This window comes from Fringilla coelebs (genome assembly GCF_963513975.1).
Source record: "Fringilla coelebs genome assembly, chromosome: 8".
In the NCBI taxonomy this organism is placed as follows: Eukaryota; Metazoa; Chordata; class Aves; order Passeriformes; family Fringillidae; genus Fringilla; species Fringilla coelebs.
Window position 1 is genome coordinate 6,883,528 of NC_140066.1, and position 25,138 is coordinate 6,908,665.

General features: G+C 40.3%; 1 protein-coding gene across 7 annotated transcripts in view; it reads left to right on the forward strand.

Moving 5' to 3' along the window:
- JMJD1C (jumonji domain containing 1C) overlaps window positions 1-25,138 on the forward strand; it is a 159,603-nt gene that overhangs the window by 104,385 nt on the left and 30,080 nt on the right. For 5 of the 7 annotated variants that reach the window (XM_084210621.1, XM_084210622.1, XM_084210623.1 and 2 more), the window contains 5 exons: window positions 15,944-16,049; window positions 20,764-20,888; window positions 22,146-22,289; window positions 22,407-22,593; window positions 22,682-24,348. In XM_084210621.1, coding sequence (XP_084066747.1) covers window positions 15,944-16,049; window positions 20,764-20,888; window positions 22,146-22,289; window positions 22,407-22,593; window positions 22,682-24,348 — 2,229 coding nt within the window. The remainder of the gene's footprint in view (window positions 1-15,943; window positions 16,050-20,763; window positions 20,889-22,145; window positions 22,290-22,406; window positions 22,594-22,681; window positions 24,349-25,138) is intronic. The other 2 variants (XM_084210625.1, XM_084210627.1) reach the window with 2 other exon arrangements.

The window sequence follows — 25,138 nt, forward strand, 5'->3', positions numbered from 1 at the left end:
GACGGCACGGGGGAGAAGCCTGTGATGTTGATGAGCTGAGCTGGATTAGCCCGGGGTGCATCCAGTGCTGCGGCTTCCTCCACGGAGGGGGGCAGGATGACGCAACGCGGAGTGGGAGATCCTCCTTTGGCAGCAGCGACCTCTTAAATCAGCTGAGCCATGAAGTGTAAATTCACCCTCAGAGTCCAGCCGCAATCTTCCCGATTCGTTTTACAAAGCAAATACTGGTGCTGCTGTCTGCCCTTTGCCTGAAATCTGTCAGGATCATGTGTCTGGTAATGCTCATTCCAGTAACAGTAATCAATCTCCTTTTGGCAGTGGATCATTTCTGATCTGAACTAAGCAAACTGAGCATGGGAGGACTGCCTTTTGTTAAACAATGCCATTGCCAGGCAGTGACTTAGTGATGTTCCATGCATTTTAGGCCCTCCAAAGAATATGAACTGATAAAGCATTAGGCTTGGAAGCACCTTAATTTGGGAAGGTGCATTCAGGTTGAAGGTGTAATTTTTTAAAATATGTCATATGAACAGACAAAATATGTCTTATTACCTTGATCAGTAATATGAAATTAGCAGTGTTGACGACTTCACTTCTCAAAGATGTATTCATCAAAAATTGCTACAAAGCAGTAACTTGTCAAAAATAGTTCCAGGGATAAGCTTGTTCTCCTTAACTGTTGGCCTCTATTTTTGATACATAGAGGGCAATTCTGTGTTAGATCAGGCTGTTTCCTCCTCTCATTGACCAAATAGTTACCTATTGAAATCTGAGATGAGGGCTGTTGATCTGTATCCATCATGAGTAGTTTGGTGACAAGATACTTAAATTGTTTATTTTAATATTACAAGAAGTTTCCTGACAGAGATTCCTCTAAGTACTAAGGCACCCAGAATTTTAACTGGATATTGCATGGATATTGAGTGTAGTAGCATAAAACAGCATTGTGCTCACTGATGAATAGTGCAAAGATTTCTTTATTTGGATGGTTATAAAAAGCTTGAGAAATGTTTTTCATAGGAATTTCTCTTTGCACGGCTGGCAGTATCTCAGTGCCAAGTTTCACAAGTTAATTGTACAGATACGAGCTTTACTGAATGATAATGTCTTCAAGAGAATAGAAGCTATATGCACTAACAGTATGTTAGAAATACTAGCTTTATTACTGAGACGTTTTTCTGCTCAAAGGTAGCTGAAGTGGGAGGATTGTTTCTATTCCTTTTGCGTGCTGTTTTCTGTTAATGCTAGAAATCACAGTCCTAGCCATTAGTCGCTTAATGTAAGGTAGTTTGTGCTTGTATGTTTTTTCTGAAAGACCTCCCTTTTCTTTGCCATAGTACCAGATCCTAGATAAATCTTTGGTAAACTTCCTGTTAGTATCTCTTTTTCAAAAAAATGGTGGTTTTGCTCCCTTGTTTAGTCTCGAATAGCATTGATCTGCTTGTGAGCAGAAGACAGAACTGAGGAATCATTCTTTGCAGGGATGAGTTAACTTTGAATCTTCTGAAACGTGTTTAGTTTTTTTGTTTAAGCTCTCATGGCTGCACATTTTCAATATGAAGTCCTTAGAGACCATGTTGACCTAAACACTTTTTTATTGCATTTTGCTGTTAGTGCCTAAAATTCCAATATCTTCCTGCCAAAACAAACAAAGTTTGAATTTGTGTGGGAAGACTCCATTTCACTTCAGATACAATTCTTAACTACTGACTAATTTTTCCCATCATTACATAGACTCACAATACTGGTAATGGGCAGCAGACGAGTATTTGGTAAGAATTCTGCTCACTTCAGTTCTGATCAAGAAACAGTGGTGTTTTGCATAACTCTGGGGCCAAAAGGCTTCATGAATAAGGTGCTGCTGTCCAGTGTAAAGGTGACAACTGCTCAAAGCAGAGAAAACAGCACACTTGGCACCCTTTCAGACTTGGCAGGAAAAACAAAGTTTGAGTAGGCAAAGAACTAAATTACTGTCGTTACCAGAAGTGGTTCTTCCAGAACAAGATTAAAGAGACTTTGGCAGGACTTCTGGGGAATCGTGACCCATGCATTCCCATGCCATGTCTGCTCTTTGCATAAATAAACATGTTTCAATTGTTAAGAGATTCAGTGACCTTGCTAAGGGCTAGATGAATATCGTTATTAAAAGTAGGGTATGCTGCTGCATTATGTGAGCCCACTTCCATGTCTTCACAAGGTTTGCTATACCAACTGTAACACTTGCCAGTGAATTTGTTCTTTACTGCTAAATGTGCATGTGGCTCTTCTTTTGTCTTCTGTGTGTACTGCTTAGAATCCTGCCCTTCTCTTTAAAAATTGCTTGGATTCTGTATGTGTGGTGCCTTAAACACCAACCTGCAATTTGTTTCCTGTGGCTTTTATCTCTGTTGCTTCATGGAGGATGTAAACTGTATTATTCTCTATGTGAAACTTGTGTGTGACTGAGTGACTCATTCATTAATATGGGATGGTCAGACCATTTAGTCATGTAGTTCTTTTTATGGTGGTGATGAGGGGATCTTGAGGATAAAGCAGATGTGAAGGTTTGCTGTGGTACTTTGCTTAGCAATGGAATGAAAATTCTGCCCCTTGTAGGAAATAGACATAAAGTTTACTACATTTTGATTTTTTTAAATATCAAATTAGTATCTTTAGGAAGTTTAGTCTTGAAATGGACATGTAGGTTAGGTCCTTAATGTGAATTCCACTTTGCATTCGAAATATCATGTATGTTCTGTGTTTAAAAATTCACTAGTGTAGTGAGTTTAATAATGGCTCTTGGTATAATATGAAAATGAACATTTCTTCCAAAAAGCTGTTTTAAGGAAAAATTACAGTTAAGTGTACACATACAAGTGTGTCCTCAATCAGATACTTTGAACTGAAGAGGTTTTCTGTAATAAGTTATTTGTACTGTTCTGTGACATCTCTGTGTGTCTGTTTTGTGATACACATATTAAGTCAGGCAGCAGCAAAGCTAATCATGCCTTAATTTGTTTAAGCACTGTCGTTTACTTGAAGGACTATAGATGGGGATGTGAAGCATTAAAGCCCAGCATATGGTATGTGTGACCTCATCAGAGTGGTGTTTTTGTCTGGGTGGTGTTTGGCAGTGCCCGTCACGGACACTGTTGGGCTGAAGTGTGTGATTCTGCTGTTGCTGGCTGAAGCAGCTGGAGTCAACTGCATTATAGTTTGGACAAGCAAATGAAGAATAGCAAAAAGTGTTTTATATTGTGGTTTGTTTCATAGTAAAAGAGGCTTGTGGAAAGATCTGGAAAGACTCTGTTTTGCCTGAAGCAGTGAGTGCATTTCAGCTGTGTCTGGGTCGGGCAGAGCAAGGGTGCATGATTGATTATATACTTCCAAATATGTACATACTGTGTGTGATAGTGTATTTCCAAAGGATTTCTGAGCACGCAGCACTGGAGCAACTGCACACAGTGGAGGCAGGACAGAATTCAAATGAAGTTCCTTCACAATCATTAAATGTCCTGCAAAAGGTACTTTACCACTAGGGGAGGAAAGTGGAAGGGTGCAGAGTCTTTAAAAAGTCCTCTTGCTTATTTGGTTTAAAGAAAAAATCTTCCTAAGAATGAATATTTATAGTGAAATCTCTCTTCAGGCCTCACACTCTCCTTCAGAACTTCTTTTTTTTTTTCTGGAAGACAAGCCTGGTTGCTTTAGTGTTTCAAAATCGTACAGTCTGCCTGTCTACCTCTGTGCTGAAGGTTGCAGATGTAAAGATAGGGCAATGAGAAATCCCCCATGGGAGGTGTTGCATGAACAGTGATAGGCACCTGTACTTTGCTCTTTTTCTAAATGTGTGTGGCACATCTAAATGCTGGCAGGTCAAATGTCTAACACACCGTAAAGATTGTTGAAATAATAAACTTTCTCACTAATCATCAAGTAAGTACATCAGATATAGGAGCTAATACACACTTATCTTGACCTATTACAAATTCAAGTCATATATGCCATTAAGAAAGACTTGAGTGAAGGGCCATGGACGACACCACTGCTCTGCTTTTCTGTTCATTATGGGCAGACATTGGATATTTCAGACCTGGATGCCTTTGGGTTCTGTGACTTGTTTGGTTGTAGGAGCAAGTAAGCTGGGCTTGTATAGTAATGACATGTGCACACAAAAAATTCTTTGAACATCTTGAAACAGGGATAAAATAGTATTTTTCTCTCTGTATTTTAGGCACCCCATAATTATATGTGCACTCATCTTTCAGACTTCTCTTACTTTAGGCTTCAGGCTTAAAAATAACTACTGCAGCTGAAAATTGCTTTCCCATAAACTTTTACCTCCACTGATGGGCAGGCAGGAGCTTTTGGGGTTGGTCCCACCCTTTGAGGTTGCCAGAAGCAGCTGGGGAGCTCCCGCTGCCGGCCACAGAACCTCTGTGCTCCCCTCCTGCTTTCGGTTCCTCCACAGACAACCCAGGCACACACAGCTTTCTGCATCTTTAACTCCTCTCAGTGTTGTGCTGAAGAACTGTCTCGATTCTTTCCCATGTCTCCGGACCACCCATAAGGAGTCCAGCTGGCTTCCCTGGCAGCCTTGTAAAGAGCGATGGTCTAAACAGCTCGTTACCAACACTTCGGCCTGTAAGTGCTCGGCTCCAACATGTGGGGAAGCACAAAGCTGCGTCCAGCTAGAAGTGGGTCAGATGACTCATAGCAGTCCTCACTCCCAGCAACACGTGCAGGACAGGAGAGTTTCATCCCAGTGCTCACAAAAGGAGAGGAATGAGGGAGGAGGGATTGGCACCCTCCATTTGCAGAGTCAGAGGGACAAGTATATCATCCGCCCTAAGCCTGTATTTGTGCTTCTCTTTGAAGAAGAGCTTCTTGTTTGAGAACCTCCACTGTTTTCTCAAAAGAGATTGAATAAAATGGCACCTTTTTTTTTTACCTTGATCTGGTAAGAAGTAAGAGCTTCGGTCACTTTTTTTGTCTCTTAGCAAGGTTTTGCTCAGGAATGGAGTTCTTCAGATCTACAAGCCTTAGGCAAGTGAGCAGTGTGGAGGGGAGGCCATCAGTCACAGGAAGGTGACACAAATAGTGTGGCTCCACCAGTTCAGGTGGAACTGTTGAAGCTGTGGGAAGGTACACAAGGAGGAATGGGGAAAGAGTTGAGAGGTCCTTGGGATAAACTGAGGTTACTACAATGCAGATGACATTCAGATCCATAGGAAAACAGTTTTTCTTCCTTTGTCATATTCTTCCTACAATTTCTGAAAAACCAGTTGAATGATTTGATTTCATTAATCCTACTCTAGGAGGTAGTATTTAAGTAAGTAGTTAAAAGACTGGATTTCAGAATGGAAGAGAGAACAAAATCTGCTTCTTTGAAGGTGAATATTAAATCCTTTTAGTGTGTGGTATTTTGGTACTTCTGAAAGGCCGTGCTTGGGATTACTGAGTTTAAAAATCCATCCAGTGTTTCTGGGTAAAAATTTCCTGTGTTTGATCACAAGTGATTACTTTTTCACCAGTAAAAATCCATGGAAAATACCACTCAGTAGTAAGTGAAGGAAACCTTATTCGTGGTTCTGAGTCCTTAAAATTTCCGTTTCATCTATTAAAAATGAAAGTTTAAAGTATTTTTCTTATGTGGTGGTCCTGACCAGCACTGCTTCTGTAATCCAGACTCAGAGTCAGCTCCTAGAGAAGTCTGTTTCACATTAAAACCAGTTGCTGCCTTGCCCCTGTGTTCTTGGTTTCCCAAGCTGCTCTTTGTTGGGATTGGGAATCCTCGGTGCTTTAGGGATCCTAGAAGTGTGAATGAAAGTGAACTCTGCAGTGTTGCATGGGAGTTTGTACCCAGAGCAGGAAGAGAGTAGGCATTCCTGCATTTCAGGTAGGGGCAACTTGAGTTTCATGAAAATGTGTTCTTACCCAAATTAAGCCTTATCTGGAAATGATAACACAATAGCTCGTTTGGTGAAGTGCTCATGGGTTTGTTTGCTTTCAGTTCCTCCCTTGGATACAATGTCCCTTTGTTCTGGCTGCAGCTCTAGACATTTTTCTTACAGAATGTATTTTTGAAATTACACTAATAGAAGTAATAATTTGTAGTCTGGGATTACTGCTTCACGGGAACTGCTCCACAGCCATCAGCAAGCTACAGTTAGTAGAGGTTGAGAGCTATAGCAGTTCCAGGTCTGTGTACCTAATTCTTTTTCCAGACCAGACATCTGGGGAGAAACTCAAGTAATTTTAAACCAGCTTGAATTTTTAAAATTAAAACTAAGTATGAATCTTGCTGTTTTGTTGGACGTTCAAATAACTTTACCAAGGGCTTGGGGAGGGCTTGATGTACAGAGCATTATTTACTTTTAACAGTATACTCGTAATTACAGTTATAAAGTATTTTACTACTATTGTTTGTAAATACTGAAACCCCCCTTTAATCTAGCAAACATTTCCTGTCTTTTGAATGGAATTAGTTATCTATTCTCTTTCTTCCCCTGTAACCTCCTCTACTTGAGTGTATCTGCTAGTATTTTTGAGGGTAGTATTTTAATATTTTTGCTGAGCCAAGTGAGTTTGAATAATAACACTAATCTCACTAATCATTACATTTTTTGTGATTTTAGTTGTGAATTTTAAGCATGCAGTTTTGAAGTTATATTTCAAGCATAGAGACAAGGGTTTTACCCCATTTGAATGTTTTCTTTCCTTTCATTGTGTTATCACCATGTCACACCATTTTGGTATATGGGAGATAAAATCAGGTTAAAGCAGGTTTCAGAATGCAAAGACTTGGTGGGTGAATTATGGTACTTGACAGGCTTGAGCTTTTTTCTTCTTTTTTTTTTCCTTCCCCAAGTGTTGTAATTCAATTTTGAATTATGTCTTCGGTAGGAATTTTTTGGTTCTACATGCTAGGAGATTTGTCTATGAAAAAATATGACGAAATAGAAGATCATTGTATCAATTTTAAACTCTGAATAATTTACCTAAGTTTACCCCGGAGAATTTATTGCGGCAATAACTGAAACATCCCTGTTTTCTGATTAGCGATTTAATCTTTCCTCTTTGCAAGACTGTTATTCATCAGTTCTGTAAAAGGCATATCCACTGCTTTCTCTGGAGTTGCAGAGAGCTGTAGTGTTAATCCAGCCATGATATATGTCCCAGCTGGTCGGATCTGTTATTTATAGGAAAAATTCCTAAAAAGGCTCCAGCAGGTCATAATGGAGCTCTCTGCAGGAAAAAAAGATAGTGCTGCTTTAAATCCTGTTAGAAATTAACTTTGAAAAGGTCTCTGCAAATACAGTGGTACTTTTAAAATGTGAGAAAAATGAGTTTTATTTTGATCTACTTTCATAATACCAGCATGTGGGCCAACATGTATGTATTTGTATTCTAAGAAACACATTATTAAGTAAATCTCTGAAAGTCACTTGAAAATAAAACATTAATGTAATTCAGTGGGCTAAAACACGCTGGGTTTCAAGAACATTTGGATGGTATCTGATGTATTCTTTCTGCCTTAAAAAAAAAAGTTAAAATATTTTTATTGTTTGTAGGGATTTGTCTTCTGCCCATAATCCTCATGAGTTATAGAGAAAAGGAGCTGGAAAGTTGTATGTAGCCAGACTTCCTATTTGGTAAATAGGATTGAGGATATCTGCAGGAGAGACTAGGTTACTGTTGGTAATCTAAGCTAGTGGTAGCTCAAATTCCAGAGTAGGGAGTCATTCACAAGAGTGATACACTGATGGATATCTCTAGGCGGTGGTGTTGATTCTAGGATCTGTCATCACACTGGCATGTATTGGATAGTTTTCTGCAGTTTTCTTCTGCAGAACCGAATTGAGAGGCCTTTGCTCTTCACTTCCGTAGGCTCTCAGTAGTCTTGTCAAGGAATATGGTATTGCTGAGTAATGCAACTGCTAAAAGATTTGATGGAGTTGACTGCTGTGAGCTAAGAGATGACCTGTGTGGTCAGTCATTTTCTGTGGTGGTACACAGCCTTCCAGCTACCACTTCCAGCTGCCACAGATAACCTCTGCTGTCCCTCATGCAAGCAAGATGTGTCTGTTGTGAAGTGGTAAGTGTCTGAGCAGGCCTGTTGTCTTGGCTTGATTTCTGGTTGTCCACTAGTCCAGACAACTGGTCTGGACAGACCAGTACAGATCCACAGAACGTGCTTTCTTTTTTGCATAGAGATGCTGATATCCATACAGCTTGTCCTTCAGCTGCTGTGATTTGGGTCTTGTTGAATACCTTCTGAAAGCTGTTCACAATTCACAGGGTGTCTGGTTCTCAGTTTAAATTTTAATATCAATGTACAAAAGAGATTTCTTCCATCTACTTACTTAGCAGGTCTCCTTGTTAGCATCAACTTCACTCTGCTAATTGCTTGCTTCAGGGAAATGTCTGCACTTTGAGGTTTCTTTTCCCATAGTGGCTGTGAGTTGCTTAGTGACTCAAAGGCTGTTCCAGTATTGCCACATGACTGAGTGGCTTAGGACCAGTACTCCCTCCCTGTTTCTCTTACAATTAGAAAAAACAAAATGCCAAATCAGTACAAGTTGCATATTGCTGAGATGGTGATGATAAAAATGTGGAGCCTGCCCTGAGGAAGCGGAAGGAAATGTGATTCAGTGGAAAATGAAAGAAAAGCAAATGTGTGGCTGTGTCAGCAGAATGGGAGAGAAGGTGGACATGGAGTAGTGCACATTTGACCTTTATTTGTCTCTATGTGGAGAATATAAGTAGTACAAACGGTCACCACAGTGCTTTAGGTGGAAGCTGAAAGCCCCTCTGTTTTGTTGATAGGAGCCACTTTTTTTGGGCAGTCTTAGATGCTAAAAGATAGCTGACTTTGGGGAAAGAATTTGCTTTTCTGACCCACATTGTCCTAGCTGCTCAGAGAGACAGAGAGAGTAACATAATTTGTGGACATAAGCGTCATCAACTTTTTTAATCTCTACAACAGTGCAAGACTGTTGTAGATGCCACTAGACCAGTTTTTAGGCTGGTTAGTGACAATACATGTCTTCTCCAGGTTTGGTGTTGTTTATCCATTGGTTGTTGCTTACTTTCCTGCTGGATGTTCATCCTGTCTATGTTTGTGTTGTTCTGATTTCCCGTCTGCCTTACCACACCAGATTGTCATCTACAGATAGAAGAATAATAAACTGACTTGTAAAATGTAAGTTTTACACTATGCCCATTTCACCTGAGGTATTAATAGTTTTATAGGAAGGCAAATACCTCTGTTGATTTTTGTGTTAGTAAGTTAAAATCATGGAGAATATTAGACTACAGGTCAGATCCCCCCCCGTATATTTATGTTCATAATGTTTGTATACCAGTTTTGCTTCCAGATCTGAACAAATCAGTGTGATGATGTATCTTCAAGCCTGAAATCAGGTCTTGGAGAAGTGTGTGTAGCCCTGATCCGTTGGTTCTCAAACCTGATAATTAAAATTTTAAAATCAGTTTTAACTCCTGAGGGAAAATGAGGAAGGGAGTAGGAGTATGTGGGGAGGATTATGCATAGGGAAGAGTGGGGAGCAGCAGAAAAATCGTTGATAGCTTTTCCTGAGAAATGTTAACTTTACTGACAGTTGGAAAATCACTAAATTCGTATGCTGTTTTTTTTTCCCTTGTAATTTTAACTTCCTACTTACAGAAACGTAGTCCTTGCTGTTGCACACTGAAAATAACTCCTAATCTTTAAATGTTTGTGGTCTGAACTATCTATAAACATTTGTCCTTGGAACAGTGCATTCAGAGCCCCTTGCTGGGTGGGGATTAGTTATCCCAGTTGTCTGTCCTGGCCCCTGCGTGCAGGGCAAGCGTCACTGCCCATCCCTGCTTTCCCCATGTGGCCGTGCCTCTGCGCACATGTAAGCAGGGCTGACCTCGGCTCGACTTTGTTTCTGGTTTAGGGGTCAGGGTTGTGCCTTCAAGCTTGACTTAACTGGTTCAGATGTAGCCCAGCAGCTGCCGGGTTTGAATGAGGTAAATTGTGACTGTGCGCTCAGAACAGCAGAAAATAGGTCAAGTGTGGGTTGGGTTTACATAGAAAGCGCTAGCGTCGCCTGCTAAGCCTAAGCCTCTTCTCTCAGCTCAGACAAAGCCGTTTAAGGTAAACTGGGAAGTTACAATCGCCCCAAAAAACTTTCTAGCCTTTCTAGCTTTCCAGCCTTTGGTGTCTGTGGGTGGCATTGCCCTCGATGAGAAGCGTGGCGCAGGAGGGAGGTTGCCCTACTCGGGTCCATGGGCTCCAGAGCCGTCCCCTCTGGTGTGGCTGTGCAGCGCAGCCCTGCGGTGCCTGGCTGACCTCCTGCCCAGCAGCTGCACTGGCATGGCAGCTGGGGTAGCCTTTCACTTGTCAGAGAGAAATCAGGAATATTCTGGTTACCAGTGGTTTATGCATGCTGTGTGTCTAGGAGGAAGCTGCAGGAGATCTGTATTTAGACTCCTCTAAATTTGGTCATTTCCCTCCTAAGTTCTGGTGTGGTCTGTGTGGCAGCCTCAGCTTCTGCCTGGTAATACCCTCAGGGGTGTCAGTTGCTGCCAGTTTTTCTGTGTTTTATTTAGATTCTTATCTTTCACCACTGAAAAAAAGTCTGGTAGCAGGGCAGAGGGATACTACCAGTTCATAGGTGATGTTCTTGTTATGATGTTTGGTATTCTGCCTGTCTGCGTTTTGTGTTTTTTCTCACTCTGATGTCAAGCAGGACAATGTTAAGATTGAAGGTTTGCTACAACTTACTGTCAGTGAAAGAGATTACAGAGCGGTGATATAATCACCTATGTCAAGTGACATAATCAGTGAAAGATGAAAGAAAAGGATTTTGCTGGTTATCAAGAAATGAAAATAAGGAGAGAGTTGTACAGGCCTGCTTTCGAATGAGGGGTGAAAATTGGCATGAATGTGTTTGAGGCTGGGCGTAGGTACAATAGTTCATCTTTTTTGGGAGAAAATAATCAAAAATTGGCATTAGAGGACTAGTATAAATTTTCAGCAGTTTAGATTTTCAAAAGTGCTTTTTGCTGCTGCTGTTCTGCTCTCCTAAAGATTTGTGGCAATCAGTAGGGAAGTGTTGGCTTGTTTTCACACTGCAGTTCTCATAACTAATTTCTATGCAGCTGAAGTTCAGTGCAATTGTACAAATGACTTGCTACAAAAGGAAAGATAAAGGGTTGGGGTCTGGTTTTACAGAAGCTAATATTCACTTATGAAACAAGAACAAAACTGAAGGTTCAGGATGCTTTGAGGTTTTCATTTGCACTGTTTGAATTTAAATGTTGTCCCTCTACCATTGAAGTCCTGACAAAATGCTTATTTCAGTGTGCAGTGCACACTGTGTAAGCATTGTAAACAGGACTGTCAAGTTGGTTATGTACTAGTTTTCATGTAATTCGTGTCCTAAATTATCAGAAAACCTCTAAGCAGCCAGAGGAAGCTATAGTTAATTAAGCCACAGATGGTGAGGACTAATGTGGCGTTGACCTTTACGAGGACTGCAAAATCTACTTAGTCTTTCTCTGGAAAACACTAGCTGAAATGAGTTCCTACTGATATTGGAAAGATGTCCTTGATTCATGAAGCCAAGTGCAGAGACACTGTGACCAAGGAAGGGGGTTTCCCAAATGAAGGTTTGCAGGTTCCCAGTGTGTGATGTGTGTTGAGATGTAGTCTTCAGGGCTCTGATTTAAGCTTTTTTGATGCCAAAAGCCACTGTTTTTCTAGGACTGGCTTACTTGGAATGCATATTGTCAGTTCTCTTTCTCTTCACTGACAGTGGAGAGTTGACAGCTTACTGGAGTGTGTGCACTGTCCCATAAGCAGCATGCAGGCTGTGTGACTGGGGGTAGGAGCCACTACTGGAATCCACTTCTTTGTTCCTCTTTGCTCCAGGGTTTCATCTCTCCGTGAACTAATTCCTGCCTCCCAAGCTTCTGAACGATGACTTGGAAGAGTATTTTAAAATGCTGAGGAGATGTGTTGCTTCAGTAGTTCAGGTCTTGTAGAGGAGGTAGCTGTGGAAATTATGTAGGCCTTCCTAGCACAGTCATACTTGGCTGCCCAAAATGCAAAAGGAACTTCTGGTCATTAGAGTCTTTCTGAGCATTTTGTATGGTCTTTGGGCAATGGGCAGGTTCAGCACATCTGGGGATAGCTCTCAGTGTCTTGGACAATATTTTTTTGTGGCTGGAGAGCAAGAAGGAGAATTCTCATTGGGATTTTGACTTGTTTTTCTGTGGGTACTATCTTGAAATTCCTGTTTGATCTCAAAGGAATTTTGACACATGGCAAGTGATCTAAGGACTGGTTCACCTGTGACTTGGAATGATAAATTATTTTTAGTTATTTTATTATGTCTGAATAAACTCTTTGAAAATGCTTCTCTGAACAAAAATTTCTCCTTCCTGGTTAGACCAGTGTGATATCTTAACCCGATGGTATGGCCTATGTTTTCAACCTGCTTGTGTCGTTTTGCACAAGGATAGAGAATAGATATACTCAGAAAAGCACAGCATCTTTTTGGTACTTGGGGAAAGATGTCATTCTCTATTCTTCTCAGGACTTCCCTGGAGTCGAACACATCCCCAGCAGGTGAGAATGATGACCTAGAGAGACAAGCAGCTAACCCAGTTCTTTGGATAATTAAGTGTAAAGTCCAGTCCACCAGAAATGAATTCCTCTTTTGATCTAGAAAGAAGGAAGAATATCAGCAAAGATGTGAAAAACTGGTCTTAGATTGGCAAGCTTCTGATAGTCACATTGCCTCATGTGACTGTTTTCCAGAAGGGCAGGAGGGGTTATCTCAACCATATTTTTCTAGCCTATCGGTCTTCTGTCTTCTTCCCAGTGTTGCGTATAGTCATTTGTGGAGCAAGAGGCACTGCCACTTGAAGTACATAAAGAGCTTCCTCCAGTAGACTTGAAGAAGAATATAACAGTCCCCTTTATTTGATTTGCATCCTGATTTGCATAAGGATTTCAAACCATTATTAACATCCTTCTGGAGGAGATATTCCAGGACTTGTGGAAAAACTAGTTTAGGAGAGGGTACCGTAACTTCTGTTTGTAAAACTACTTTCAAATGAGGAAAAGTCTGAAGGGAAATCCTGCAGGGCATTTAAATCTTCTCGACGTTAGTCTGTCAATCATGCTGCATCAGCTAAGAAGAGGAAAACTGAGAGTTACAATTGCCAAGGTTCAAATCTGGACAGTAATTGTTCCTTGAACAATATGAACACAGGGTAAGGAAAAGAACGGGGAACTGCAGAGTCATCTGCTTGTTGTCAGTGTTAAACTGGGGAAGAGACTGCAAATCATCAGCCTTGCCTGTTGTCCTCTCCCTGCTTTTGCCAGAGTTTGTGATGTGTGCTGAGATGGTGTGGTTAAGGCCACTGCTTTATAGTTTTAACACATTATGCAATTAATTTCCTGGGGTTTAGATATTCAGATTTAAGACTACAGATGGAAGAAGGTAAGTCATAGCACACACATTTTTTCATAGATACATGTACACAAAAGAACAGAATTTTTGAAATTACAGAAACTTGCTCTGTTAGTATCTCCCCCCCTACTCTGTGATTGATGTGTTAAATGTGTGTTGTGTGTATCTTTAGAAACTCTGGGCTCTCTTTGATATCATCCACATAATACAAGTCACACCTGCATGCAGTTTGTGTAATAGGTCTTTGACCTAACTTTTGTAGCTTATCTTTGAGCTCATCTTTCTCCAAGGGTGAGGAGATAAATACAAAATGGACTTTGCAGCCTCCTTTTCTGTGTGTTCACAGGGAGCACTCTCAGCCAAGCATGCTAATGTCATGCATCTGAACAGGCGGTAGAGGTTCAGATGTACTATATGTAGGATGGACAGTATCTTCAGTGTCAAGTTCAGAGAAGGCCAGGATGCTTAGGAAGGATGTGAAATCTAAAAAAAAAATAAAAGCACCAGTGTGTGTTGCCTTCAGGAAACAAATCAAAAGTGGCTTTTGATGACATAGAGACTCAAAAACTTTGTGTAAAGAACTCATAAAAATAGTATAATGTTAAGAGTAACAGGTTTGATTTCATGGTACTTAATCAATGTGTATAATCTCCAAATGAGCATACAAATTTTCTTAGATGCAACTGAAGTGATTACTCATCATGTCCAAGAGCTGCACATGAACTACATGTGTAGGTCAGCCAAACTCAGTATTGCAGTCCTCAGTCTGTTGCTTAGATCCAGTGCATGTGCATCTGAGTGGGGAAAGTTTTGGTGCAGGAGTCTCTTGCAGCTGCTGTGAAAGACAGCTCATGGGAAGGAGGACAGATGATTGATCATCACTTGACTCCAGTTTCAGAATCTGTTGTGTTCCCCTGACAAATAATTCCCTCTTCCCAGTGGTGGTGATGTTTTTTCTGTATGTAGGATCATTGCACAAATGGATTTGCACATGTAGGCAAAATAGCCAGTACTCTTTTTTAAACTGCTTTGGGAGAGGCTATCCTTGAATAAATTTTAGTTATGACCCTCTTGTGCCTCTGGTAATGCTAGCAGCATACTTATCTGGTTGGTGTTTTGAACGTTGTGGTAGAGGTCCGGTTGATCTTCCTGCACTTTCACTTTGTTCCAATTTACATGTATTAAAATGGTCATCTTGACCATTTCTTCAATCCAAGACCATATCCTTTGTAGAAGCATAAGGATAGAGAGCAGCAATTTTCTGTAATAACCAAAGCGTTGATGCATTCTCCATAGTGGAGCACAGCAAATCTCCAAGTGTCAGGAAGTGAATTTTGAATTGGAAATAGATATCCTGTGATCAGTGGGTTAGCAGGAGTAATCTCATCCAGATGAATAGAGGGAAATTGCTTGTGTCACTGGAGGGCCTGGCAGCAATGCACGATTCACTGGATGTTACTTGTATCTTTGTGTTCTGTGGCTGGAGCTCTTCATAATAAATTGAGAAACATCAAGGAACTTGCTGGAGATCAAGGAAAGAAATTGCTTTATCTCTGCTGCAGTACTGATAAAGCATTCTACATTTTGTATGTGGAGAATTGCACTCATTATTTTAGCTGTCTGAAGTTCTCTTGCTATAAATGAATGTTGCTGCTGCTCATGGGTTTCCAAGGCCATCTTCAGCATGAGAAGCCAACAGGCTTTATTTTTCTGCCACAGCCTCAAAGACAGAAATAGCAAGTTTGCTCTGAAATAGAGAAATAGGTGTTCTAGGAGTCCAGAGATGAATGGTGATTCTTAAGCCATGCTTGCAAGGTTATGAACCAGATTCTGTGCCCAATTTTTTTTTCTGTTAGAAGGAGCCGCTGAATATGTCTTAATTTCCCAGATGATATCCTACCAAATACTGGAAAATAGTCTTTTCCAGGAGAACTCATTGTAATAAAAATTAAAACATGTCTTTTTTGAAACTACCCAATTAACAAAGGCCAACATATTTGAAAATCAGCAATGGTGTTTATCTCAGAATGCTTGTTTCTCCTAAAATACTGCTTATGTGTTACATTTGTAGGTTTGATATCTGTGTTTATGCTCAACGTGTCCATATGATTACATTTTACAGATATGGAAACCAGAATTTTTTAAAAACAAAATTTAGTAATTATTTAAACAATTCTTTGTGCATACCTGTGAGCACCTAAGTCTTTAGAGGGCCTTTTTAGCTTGTAGTAAGACAGTATGAAAGTGTGATCCTATTAATAGCTTACAAGTCTGGCCACATGTGGGATCTGACATACTGTGTTCCCATGAAATACTTCTAGCACTATGTTATGCTTTTAAGTTTTCTCTAAAAATAGTACAGGGATTTGTAGGCAATCAGTAAAATTAGCATCTAACAACTTAATATTGTATTTTAAAATACATCTAGGAAAATAAACAAAAATGTTACAAGTAAACATAACATATGGTTCTTTTTTTAATCTCTACTTTAGGACGACGTAGACAGTCTAAACCCAGTTCTCAGGGATAACCCGCAGTTACATGAGGAGGTAAAAGCCTGGGTAAAGGAACAAAAGGTTCAGGAGATTTTTATGCAAGGTAATTATGTGGGAAATTGTGTTATTTATATTCTGTGTTAGCTAGTTTAAGGCCATTACTTGTGTGGGACTTGTCCCATAGCATTTGTGATATAATGGAGAATATATTTTTTTAACTTGGAAGTTATTCTTTGGAAGTATTTGTTAATACAAGGAAACAAGACTGTAAGAAGCTGTTGGTGTTTGCTTCAGACTGTTCTTAACTTGTTTGATGTTTTAGTGATTACAGCAAAAGCTGAATATCATTAGTCTGAATGTAGATATTTTATAAAGTTTGTTGTGAAAATAAGTGTCTATGAATGGCCTCCACACACATTTTGGCATGTTTAAAACTGTTCTGTGCTCTGTTAGTGTTACTGTTACGTGTGATAATTTCTCAGATACCTGTCTGTGCCTGTAGTTCTTCACAGTTCTGTCACAGGTGAAGAACACTTTCAGATCCCCGCCCCACGCTCTTATCCCTGAATGAAAAGTTGCTTTCAAATCAGTTACAATTTGTAACTCAATTCTAATGTTGGGAGGTTGCAGAAGAAGTTGTGTGCAATAATATTTACACTGTAGATACAAGTTACAAGAAAACTACTATGAATTTGAAGAAATTATTTTGGTGCCATCTTGCTGATAGTAAAAATACTGTATGCATTTGCAGCGTATTCATTAAGTTTCAGGAAGCTCTGCAGAGGAGTTCCTATTACTAGGAGGCAGAAACCAACCTCTGTGGGTCTGGGCTAAAATCCCCAGGAAAGAAGTTTCAGAACAAAATGCTTAAGCAGTCATTTTGTAAATGAAGATTAGGAGGGAAGCTGTAAATAATCAGATATTTTAAGGATGGCTCTGAGGTTTCCTTGCTGTCTAGTCTCTTTGATAAAACCAAGATCAGAAGACTAAAAGAATATGGTAAGTATAATACTGAACTTAGAGTAAAAAACTTGTGTCTTTCCTTCTGTGGAGTTTCTCATTTGACGAGACCTGATTCTTATGAGCCACAGAAAAAAGGATGCTGAAAAAATGGACACGTGGAATTGTTTAGATAGTAAGTTGGCATGTTGGTGTTAGTCATTTTAGATTTTACTTTTGGTATCATCAGATGCAATACAAGTTAATAGTCTGTTGATAAAATTTGTTGATAAAACTGGGTTGAGAGGTGATGCAAAATCAAATCAGGGTTATATGAAAAGGAAACTGAAATTGAGCTTGTTTATTGTATTTCATTAGAGTAAGGACAGTAAGATTATTGTAAAAGTCTCTGTGTACATTGGTACAGAATCAGTAGTTGAGCAAAGCTCCGGCAGTATTGAAATAGTCATCTAAATGAGACTGCCAGCCCATCTCCCACACAACTCTCTCCCGTCATTCCAGGGAGAATGTCTTCATAGATACAGATTCTCAGAGGTTTCTGTGCTTAGAAGTGCACAAATGAACAGTAGTATAGATGATAAGATGAATCTCATGCCAATGTCTTTGAAGGCTAGTTGTCCTCATCTGAGGAGAAGCTTTAGATCCACTTGCTCCTCTGATGTGATGTGTGACCTGAGGAGACACGTCTCCTCGCTGGGGCCTTGGCCTCAGCCCCATGGGAAGGTGGTCAGCCAGCAGAGACTGCTGTCACATTCTCCCTGCCCAGAATCTGCTCCTGCTCACGCAGACTTTGCGTTGGCACGAACCTTCCAGTGGCTTACAGATGGCTGTCTGACAATGCTAGCTGCTGTAATCTGGTCATGTTCTCTTCCTTTTCTCCTCCTCTCTTCTCTGGTTTGCTTCACCGCCTCCATTTTCTTGCTCCCTGCAATTTAAGCTACGTTTTTGCCTCTGCCTTGTCTAGATGCATCTGTTAAGGTTATTATCACATTCTTGTACTTCATCCTCTACAATATTTTTAGTATCCAGACTTTTCCCTGTTTTCTGTGCTGCTGAAACCTTCATACCATAACTTAGTATTTTCTGCTTTGACTTTTGCAGTTAAAACACAGTTTATCTGAAGAAAGAGGAGGGTTGGATAGAAACATTAAAATCTGGTTCCAAATATTTGGAAAGAAACATGCCAATTTCAGGAGGGAGAATTTTAGTCCAAACCAGTCCAATTATTTACAAGAATAAGACTAAAGAAAAAAATTGGCCCGTTTAACTTCTCCTTTGGGCGGCAGTCACAGCAGCATGCTTTGCAATAGAGATTGTAGCTTTGGCAGGAAAGTAGTTTGTTCCTTGTTTAATAAAAAATGAAACTCCTCCCAAACTTGGCCAAGTTGAAAGCTTTTGGGACAAATAAAACCAGTCCAAGGAACATAGTAAAGTGTCTTTGATTTTTAACAATTAAAATATTTGATTTCTTTCTTCCGATTAGTTTTTTTTATCATTATAATCTCAGGCTGCATGTGTAATGATCCTCTTGAAACACCAAGTGTGCTTCAGCTCTGAATATATTTTCTCATAGTAGTGCACAGGCTGTTTCAACAATGTGTAGCTGGAGTGATTCAGCCAGGGACTGGAGACAAAGCCAGACTTTTCCTGTAATGGCTGCTTGTGGCTGGGCTGGGCTGGAGCTGAGCTGGTCTGTGTTGTGTGACTGCAGTTCAGTCTTTCTACTTTTTCCTGTCATCCCATCAGCATGTAAGGAAAAAACCCAACCCACTGTTTTTGAAGGTAGATAAACTCTCTTTTAAAAATAGATAGGGTAACAGCTGGAATGAAGGATGGACACAGATTGGAACAAGGAGTAAGAAGAAAGAAATTGGCACTGGGTCAATGTAGGGGAGTATGGGAGAAGCTGGAAGCTGTTGGAGAAGGAAGTATGGAGCTTGTAAGCTGAGAAGACTGAGGGAAAGGACTTAAAAGCTAGTGGCCTGGAGTCACAGTAGTGCTAAAATGAGACAAGAAGCTGGGGAGATGCTGATTCTGCTTATGCAAGAGACTGAAAATCATTGTGCAGTTAGCAGTAGGATGCAAGAGAGGAGGAGATTGGATAGGAAAGTAGGAATGGCAAATTTACACAAAGAGACACAGACAGAATTTTACTGAGACTGTCTGAAAAAGGCAGAGCTTTGGGACAGCCCTTAAAAGTTCAAGATGTGAGAATGTGGATGGGTCAGGCAGTCAGAAGTGTGGGAGCTGAGCTGGAGGCGTTCTGCAGGGTCATATGGAGTAAGGGTTGGAGAGAAGCCATCAGGAAATGTGTCCCCATGGGAACCCTGTCTGGTCCAAGACCAGAAATGTGAGACATAAGTTTGTAGGTTCTTCCTCCTTTTCTGCCCATATGTACCTGTGATTGGCAGTGCCTGTGCTGGCGCTCTTCTGGCCCTTGTCTGTGCTGCTGAAAACACACTCCAGGCACCAGTTCAGGTAGCTCAGGGGGTTCAGGAGGTCTCAGTGTTTCATTTGTGCCATGAATGATGTGGATGGGGGTAAGAAGGCTGCTGTGGTGTGGTGTTTTAAAAACAGTCTTCCCATCTGTTTTTAAAAATTATATCGTCCTATGCAGAAAGTATTTCAAGAGACTACTTGGAAATTACTGAATAATCACCGGTTTTGCACTTCTCTTGATCGGTCAAATGTTGACATTAAAAACAGTCCTTGCAGTAGCACACTGTCACATGCAGAGGGGATAGTAGGCCCCGTTGTGTGATCCTGGATATTTTTTACTAGAGAAAGCTGTCACCTGTGAGGTCCCTGGCCTGTTTGCTGCAGATGTTTGAGCTTGCTTAATATATTGGGCGGGGCTTGGAAAAACTGATCTTTAGGAAAGACAGGGAAATTCTGGCCTTGCTTGTGTGGTTCAGCAACTGAGCAGTCTTAAATCACCTAAGTTAGGCTGTTTGTAGATTGTCACTGACTGGTTTTTCCTCCCTTCCTGTTTGCCTGACTGGGGTTTGATTGCAGAAGTAGCGAAGCCCACACAGTTGGAACTGAGCTTGGTGGCAGTGTTGCTTGCTTATACAAAATGCCATATAAACACCAAGTGCAGTGAAACTTAAAAGTTCCAGTGATCAAGTAAGACATTGAACCTTAATAAAACTGTCAAGTCTTGATTTCTGGGTCTTGAAACAAACTGTAAAATAGGTACTGTATCACAATAGCTCCCCATCCTCATGGGCTTTTGGAGGTGAATTATACTGAGCTTTGCAAAATATGTGAGGTTTCTTTGGATTTGGTATGTCTGAAAACAGGACCTGAAGTGTTCATAGTGTGTGTATGCTTGAATGTTCTGTGTGGCTAGAGCAATCACGGGATCATTCCACTGCCTTTCTGCTTGTTGTAATAGAGAGAAACTCTGTGGTCACTTATGGGAAAGACTTGGCAGATGCAGAGCCTAACCACCAAGATGTAAATCTTTTAGCCAGCAAAGCAGCTGGGCATGTGACTAGCCTGTTAGATGGCTTCTGTATAACCTGCTGCTGCCACTTTCTAGCCTTTCAGATTACTTTTCTGTGGTTGCTGTTCGTAGGCAGGAATTTTCCCATCATGTGTCATCATGGTTGCAGAAAGATTTAGTTAGATAAGAATGTTGAAAATGTTAGCTGAATTAACCTTAAAGCATACTTACATGGATCATTTGCATTTCAAAATGTCTTCCTGAATCTGTGGTTAGCTGTCCATGCCATGTGCACTATATATTTGCTGTGAAGCTTTAAAAAAAAGTAGGAAAATTCATGTATGCCTTTTTTTCCTTTTTTTTTTTTCTGCATTCCTCAATGGCTTTTTTATTTCTTCCCCTTCCAAAGGTCCGTACTCCTTAAATGGTTATAGGGTGAGAGTGTACAGACAGGATTCTGCCACCCAGTGGTTCACTGGCATCATTACTCACCATGATCTCTTCACCCGCACTATGGTGGTTATGAATGACCAGGTGAGTTGATGGATGATACTCACAAAAAAGCTGCAAGTAAGCTGTGCCTCGAGAGGTTCTAATTTTTGTCGGCAGCACTCAGGATCACACCAAGTTGGTTCAATTCCAGCAGGCTGAGGGTATCACTGCACTGAAACTACAGCACAACTGTATTGGCTATCAGTTAAATCCTCCTGAAGCTGAATATTTGTGCAGTGGTATGATTAATACCAGTCCTACAGTTTGTTCTGCTGTTGCTCTTTGACTGTTGAAGTCTTTGAAGTAAAGCAATCCAGTTTGAAGAACTGGTCTTCCCTGTCTGCTCTGTTGAGAATTTCTTTTCCCAAGAATGAAATCTTTCAGCACTGCAGTAATGATTACCTTTTCCAAGCAATTGAAATAGTCACTTTCTGCAATTTATTGAATTAAGCATTTACTGCAGCCCCAATTTATATTTGCTGCAGTAGGTTTTAGTTTTATTACAGAATTTGATGTTGCAGAAAGAGTTAATACTGGTATTTTTAATGGCAGTAATGAATTCTATTTCAGGAGAGTAGGGTGATGACTCAACAGTAATAGAGTGAATGACCCATCTGCCTTGAAATGACTGACAAAACCATGTGTGACAATAAAAATTTAAGACTAGTCTATTTCTCAGATAAGTTCTTTCCCTTAATTTGCTCAAATTAGTATTTCTCAAATGTTACTTTTTTCACTTTGTGCCATGTCCTTTGAAGATATGGTTAGCATTTCCTACTTTATGAAGTATTTCTCACTAATAATGTTTAGCAGTTCTAGAGTTGTTCTTTCCAGTCATTTTGGTTCTGGTGGCAGTTTTGCTTCTGTTGAAAGCAGTACTGTAATGTGCTTCTGCAGTATAATTTATAGTATATTAAATTTTATAAAATATTTGTGTATTGTAATTACTACTTGGGGTTATTCTATGAATAGCTTGTTAACTCTCAAATTTGCAGGTTAGTGAAGGGGGAGGGAATGAGTGGTGGGCTGTTTTTCGCTTTTAAAAAAAAAAAAAGTTATTTTTACAATGGCATGTAAAGACACATTTGCTTTGGTTTGACACTGTTCCCAGCATTTGTTGTGTCATATGTCAGTTCTGCTTGTCAGGATTAAGTAGGCTTTTCTCTGATTAGTCTTTAGCACACAGACTGGTGAACACTGGTACAGAAAATACAGATTAGGCATTGTCTGAACATCTGTGGATTGTTATTTTCTCTCTTCTCTTTTTTTCTTTTTTCTTTTTTTTTTTACATAAACCAGGTGTTAGAACCTCAGAATGTTGATCCTTCTATGGTTCAGATGACCTTTCTAGATGATGTTGTTCACTCTTTGTTGAAAGGTGAAAATATTGGCATCACTTCGCGCCGACGGTCTCGTTCCAACCAGAACAGCAACACAGTTCACGTAGATACATTTATCTTTTTACCTAAGTATTTTCATATATTGCAAATGTTAAAAATACATGTTTAAAGATACTAATTAACATTGCATTTAAGTTAATTAATAACAAATTATTTTTAGGGTCATTATACACGTGCACAGGCAAATAGTCCCAGACCAGCAATGAATTCCCAAGCTGCAGCACCAAGACAGAATTCTCACCAGCAACAGAGGAATACTCGGCCAAATAAGAGGAAAGGCTCTGATAGCAGCATGCCTGATGAAGAGAAGATGAAAGATGAAAGATATGATTATATAGGTCGAGGAGGTAAAAGTGGTTAATGGAAAAGGGTAGGAGAGCTTCCTAAAACTGTATTAGACTGATAATCTGATAGATGTGTTTTTATCTTTTGCAGAAAACCCCAAAACCAAAAATAAACACTTTCTTAGTAAAAGAAGAAAACCTGAAGAAGATGAAAAAAAACTAAATGTGAAGAGACTGCGGACAGACAACATCTCAGATTATTCTGAGAGCAGTGACTCGGAGATTTCAAATAAAAGATTAACAGATTCATCCTCGGAGCAAAATTCAGAAAATGAGTTAAAAAGCAAGAACTCTTCAAAGATAAATGGAGAAGAAGGAAAATCCCAAACTACTGAGGGAGTAGAACAAACACTAACAGATAGACAGTCTCCATGGGATGAAGTGCAGCAGGATAAAAACCATGAAGAGACAGAAAGACTGAAGTCATCAGTCTTGGATCATCAGGAAAAATCTTCACTTCATGCAGCAGAGCAGCCAACACTTTATGAGCAGAACGCCATGGATCCACCTGTTCAAGAGTGTAATGCAGAAAAACATCATACTGTGGAGTTAAAAAATGAGCAGTTTTTACCCAGACCTCCTACTCCTAAGTGTGTTGTTGATGTTACTAATAAAAACAACTCTGAAAAGGAGAACCAAGATAATGCTGCAAGTACCTTTGGTTTGCAAACAGTTCAGAAAATAGAATCTCACAGCAGTGATTTAAAGCAGCAATTTGCAAATGCAAATTTCCTTGACGCCAGAAAACAGGAAGCTGATCAAAGTTGGGTTAGCAATGTTGGTAAAACGGATTTGATACAACCTGGGGTTGTAAAAACATTACCAGTAAATGAACACTTAAATTCTGAAAAAGTGCAGTATGGCTCATATATGTCTTCGTTAAATGTAGCTTCTCTAGCAGAAGAGAGTAAACTGCGTAAACAAAGTCCAGTCCCCGATTCTGTGAAGTCAAAATCTAGTGCTTCAGTTGATCATCCTAAAACAAAGTCACCTGATGTTAAGCCTAAATTCACCCAATCTTCTGATACTGTGAAGTCGAAGGTTAGTTCCCAAAACAGCCATGCTACTGGATTAACAAGGTCAGCCAATAAAACTGATCATGATTTGCCTAGGTCTAGTTTTCATCCAGTTCCAGCTAGAGTTAGTGCTCTAGAAGCTACTAAGAGTCCTCTTATCATTGACAAGAATGAACATTTCACAGTATACAGGGACCCCACTCTGATTGGACAAGAAACAGGAACTAATCACATTTCACCTTACTTGCATCAGCATAATTATCCTCTGCATTCCTCATCCCACCGAACCTGTTTAAATCCAAATGCACATCATCCTGCATTAACTGGTTCATCCCATCTGCTCGCTGGGTCTTCAGCTCAGGCTCCCTTGTCTGCTATTAACACTCACCCCCTTAGCAGCGCATCCCACCATTCTGTTCATCACCCTCATCTACTTCCCGCAGTGTTGCCCGGAGTGCCTGCTGCCTCCTTGCTGGGTGCCCACCCGCGACTAGAGACTGCTCATGCTAGCAGCTTAAGCCATTTGGCATTAGCACACCAGCAGCAGCAACAGATGTTACAACACCAGTCTCCACATCTTCTCGGACAAGCTCATCCTTCTGCTTCCTATAATCAGCTAGGGCTTTATCCAATTATTTGGCAGTATCCAAATGGAACACATGCTTACTCAGGACTCGGTCTGCCCTCCTCCAAATGGGTCCACCCAGAAACTCCTGTTAACGCGGAGGCTTCCTTGAGAAGGGTAAGTTAAGATCCTTTCTTAATGATGTATTCAGCTGGGCCTGGTGTCTCCCACTGATTTCCTAGGTACACACGTGGTAGTTTGTGTCACACTGAGTAATATTGTGATGGTGGGGTTTTTGAGTAGGGAGAGAACTAGGAATGGACCTACAGCAGTAACCACTGTCTCATGGTGGATGTGTGTAGGGCGTTTTTCCAGACCTTGATTTCCTAAGAATTCTAAAGAAAGATTAAATGTTTGATTTTAATTTATGACTAAGGGTGAGGTCAGCCACCATGTTTGGGAACTCAGGTTCACAGGGTAAATATTTGCTGCCTGAAACTGTGTCCATTGTGTAAGTGAAATGCTAGGAGAGGTGAGACAGTCATCTTCATAGTGAAATTTCACACATGCTCACTCAATAATGGTGAAAGATAGAGAAGGAAGGAGTACTAAATCCAATGGGAAGTTCTGGAGAGAAATACTCTTGTGTTTCTTAATGTTTCATGCATGCTGTACACCCATTTCTCTTGTCTTTACACCTATCTGTGTACCCTTTCTCAGAGAGTCATTTTCTCCCCTTCTGTTTCTGTTGACACACATCTCTGCCTTCCCATCTGCTTTCCACTTGTCTGTATTCAAGTCAGGGTGATTCCTCTGTCTTTCTGCTGAGTGTAACCACTGCAGTCTCAGAAGAAGTGGTTTGTGTTTTTCAGCCTAGTGCCCAGTGTGGTGGTGGGGTTTGGCAGGCAGACGTGGCAATTACAGGAAAGGTTTTCTTAGCTCCTGAAGGCTTGGGATATGGCATGCT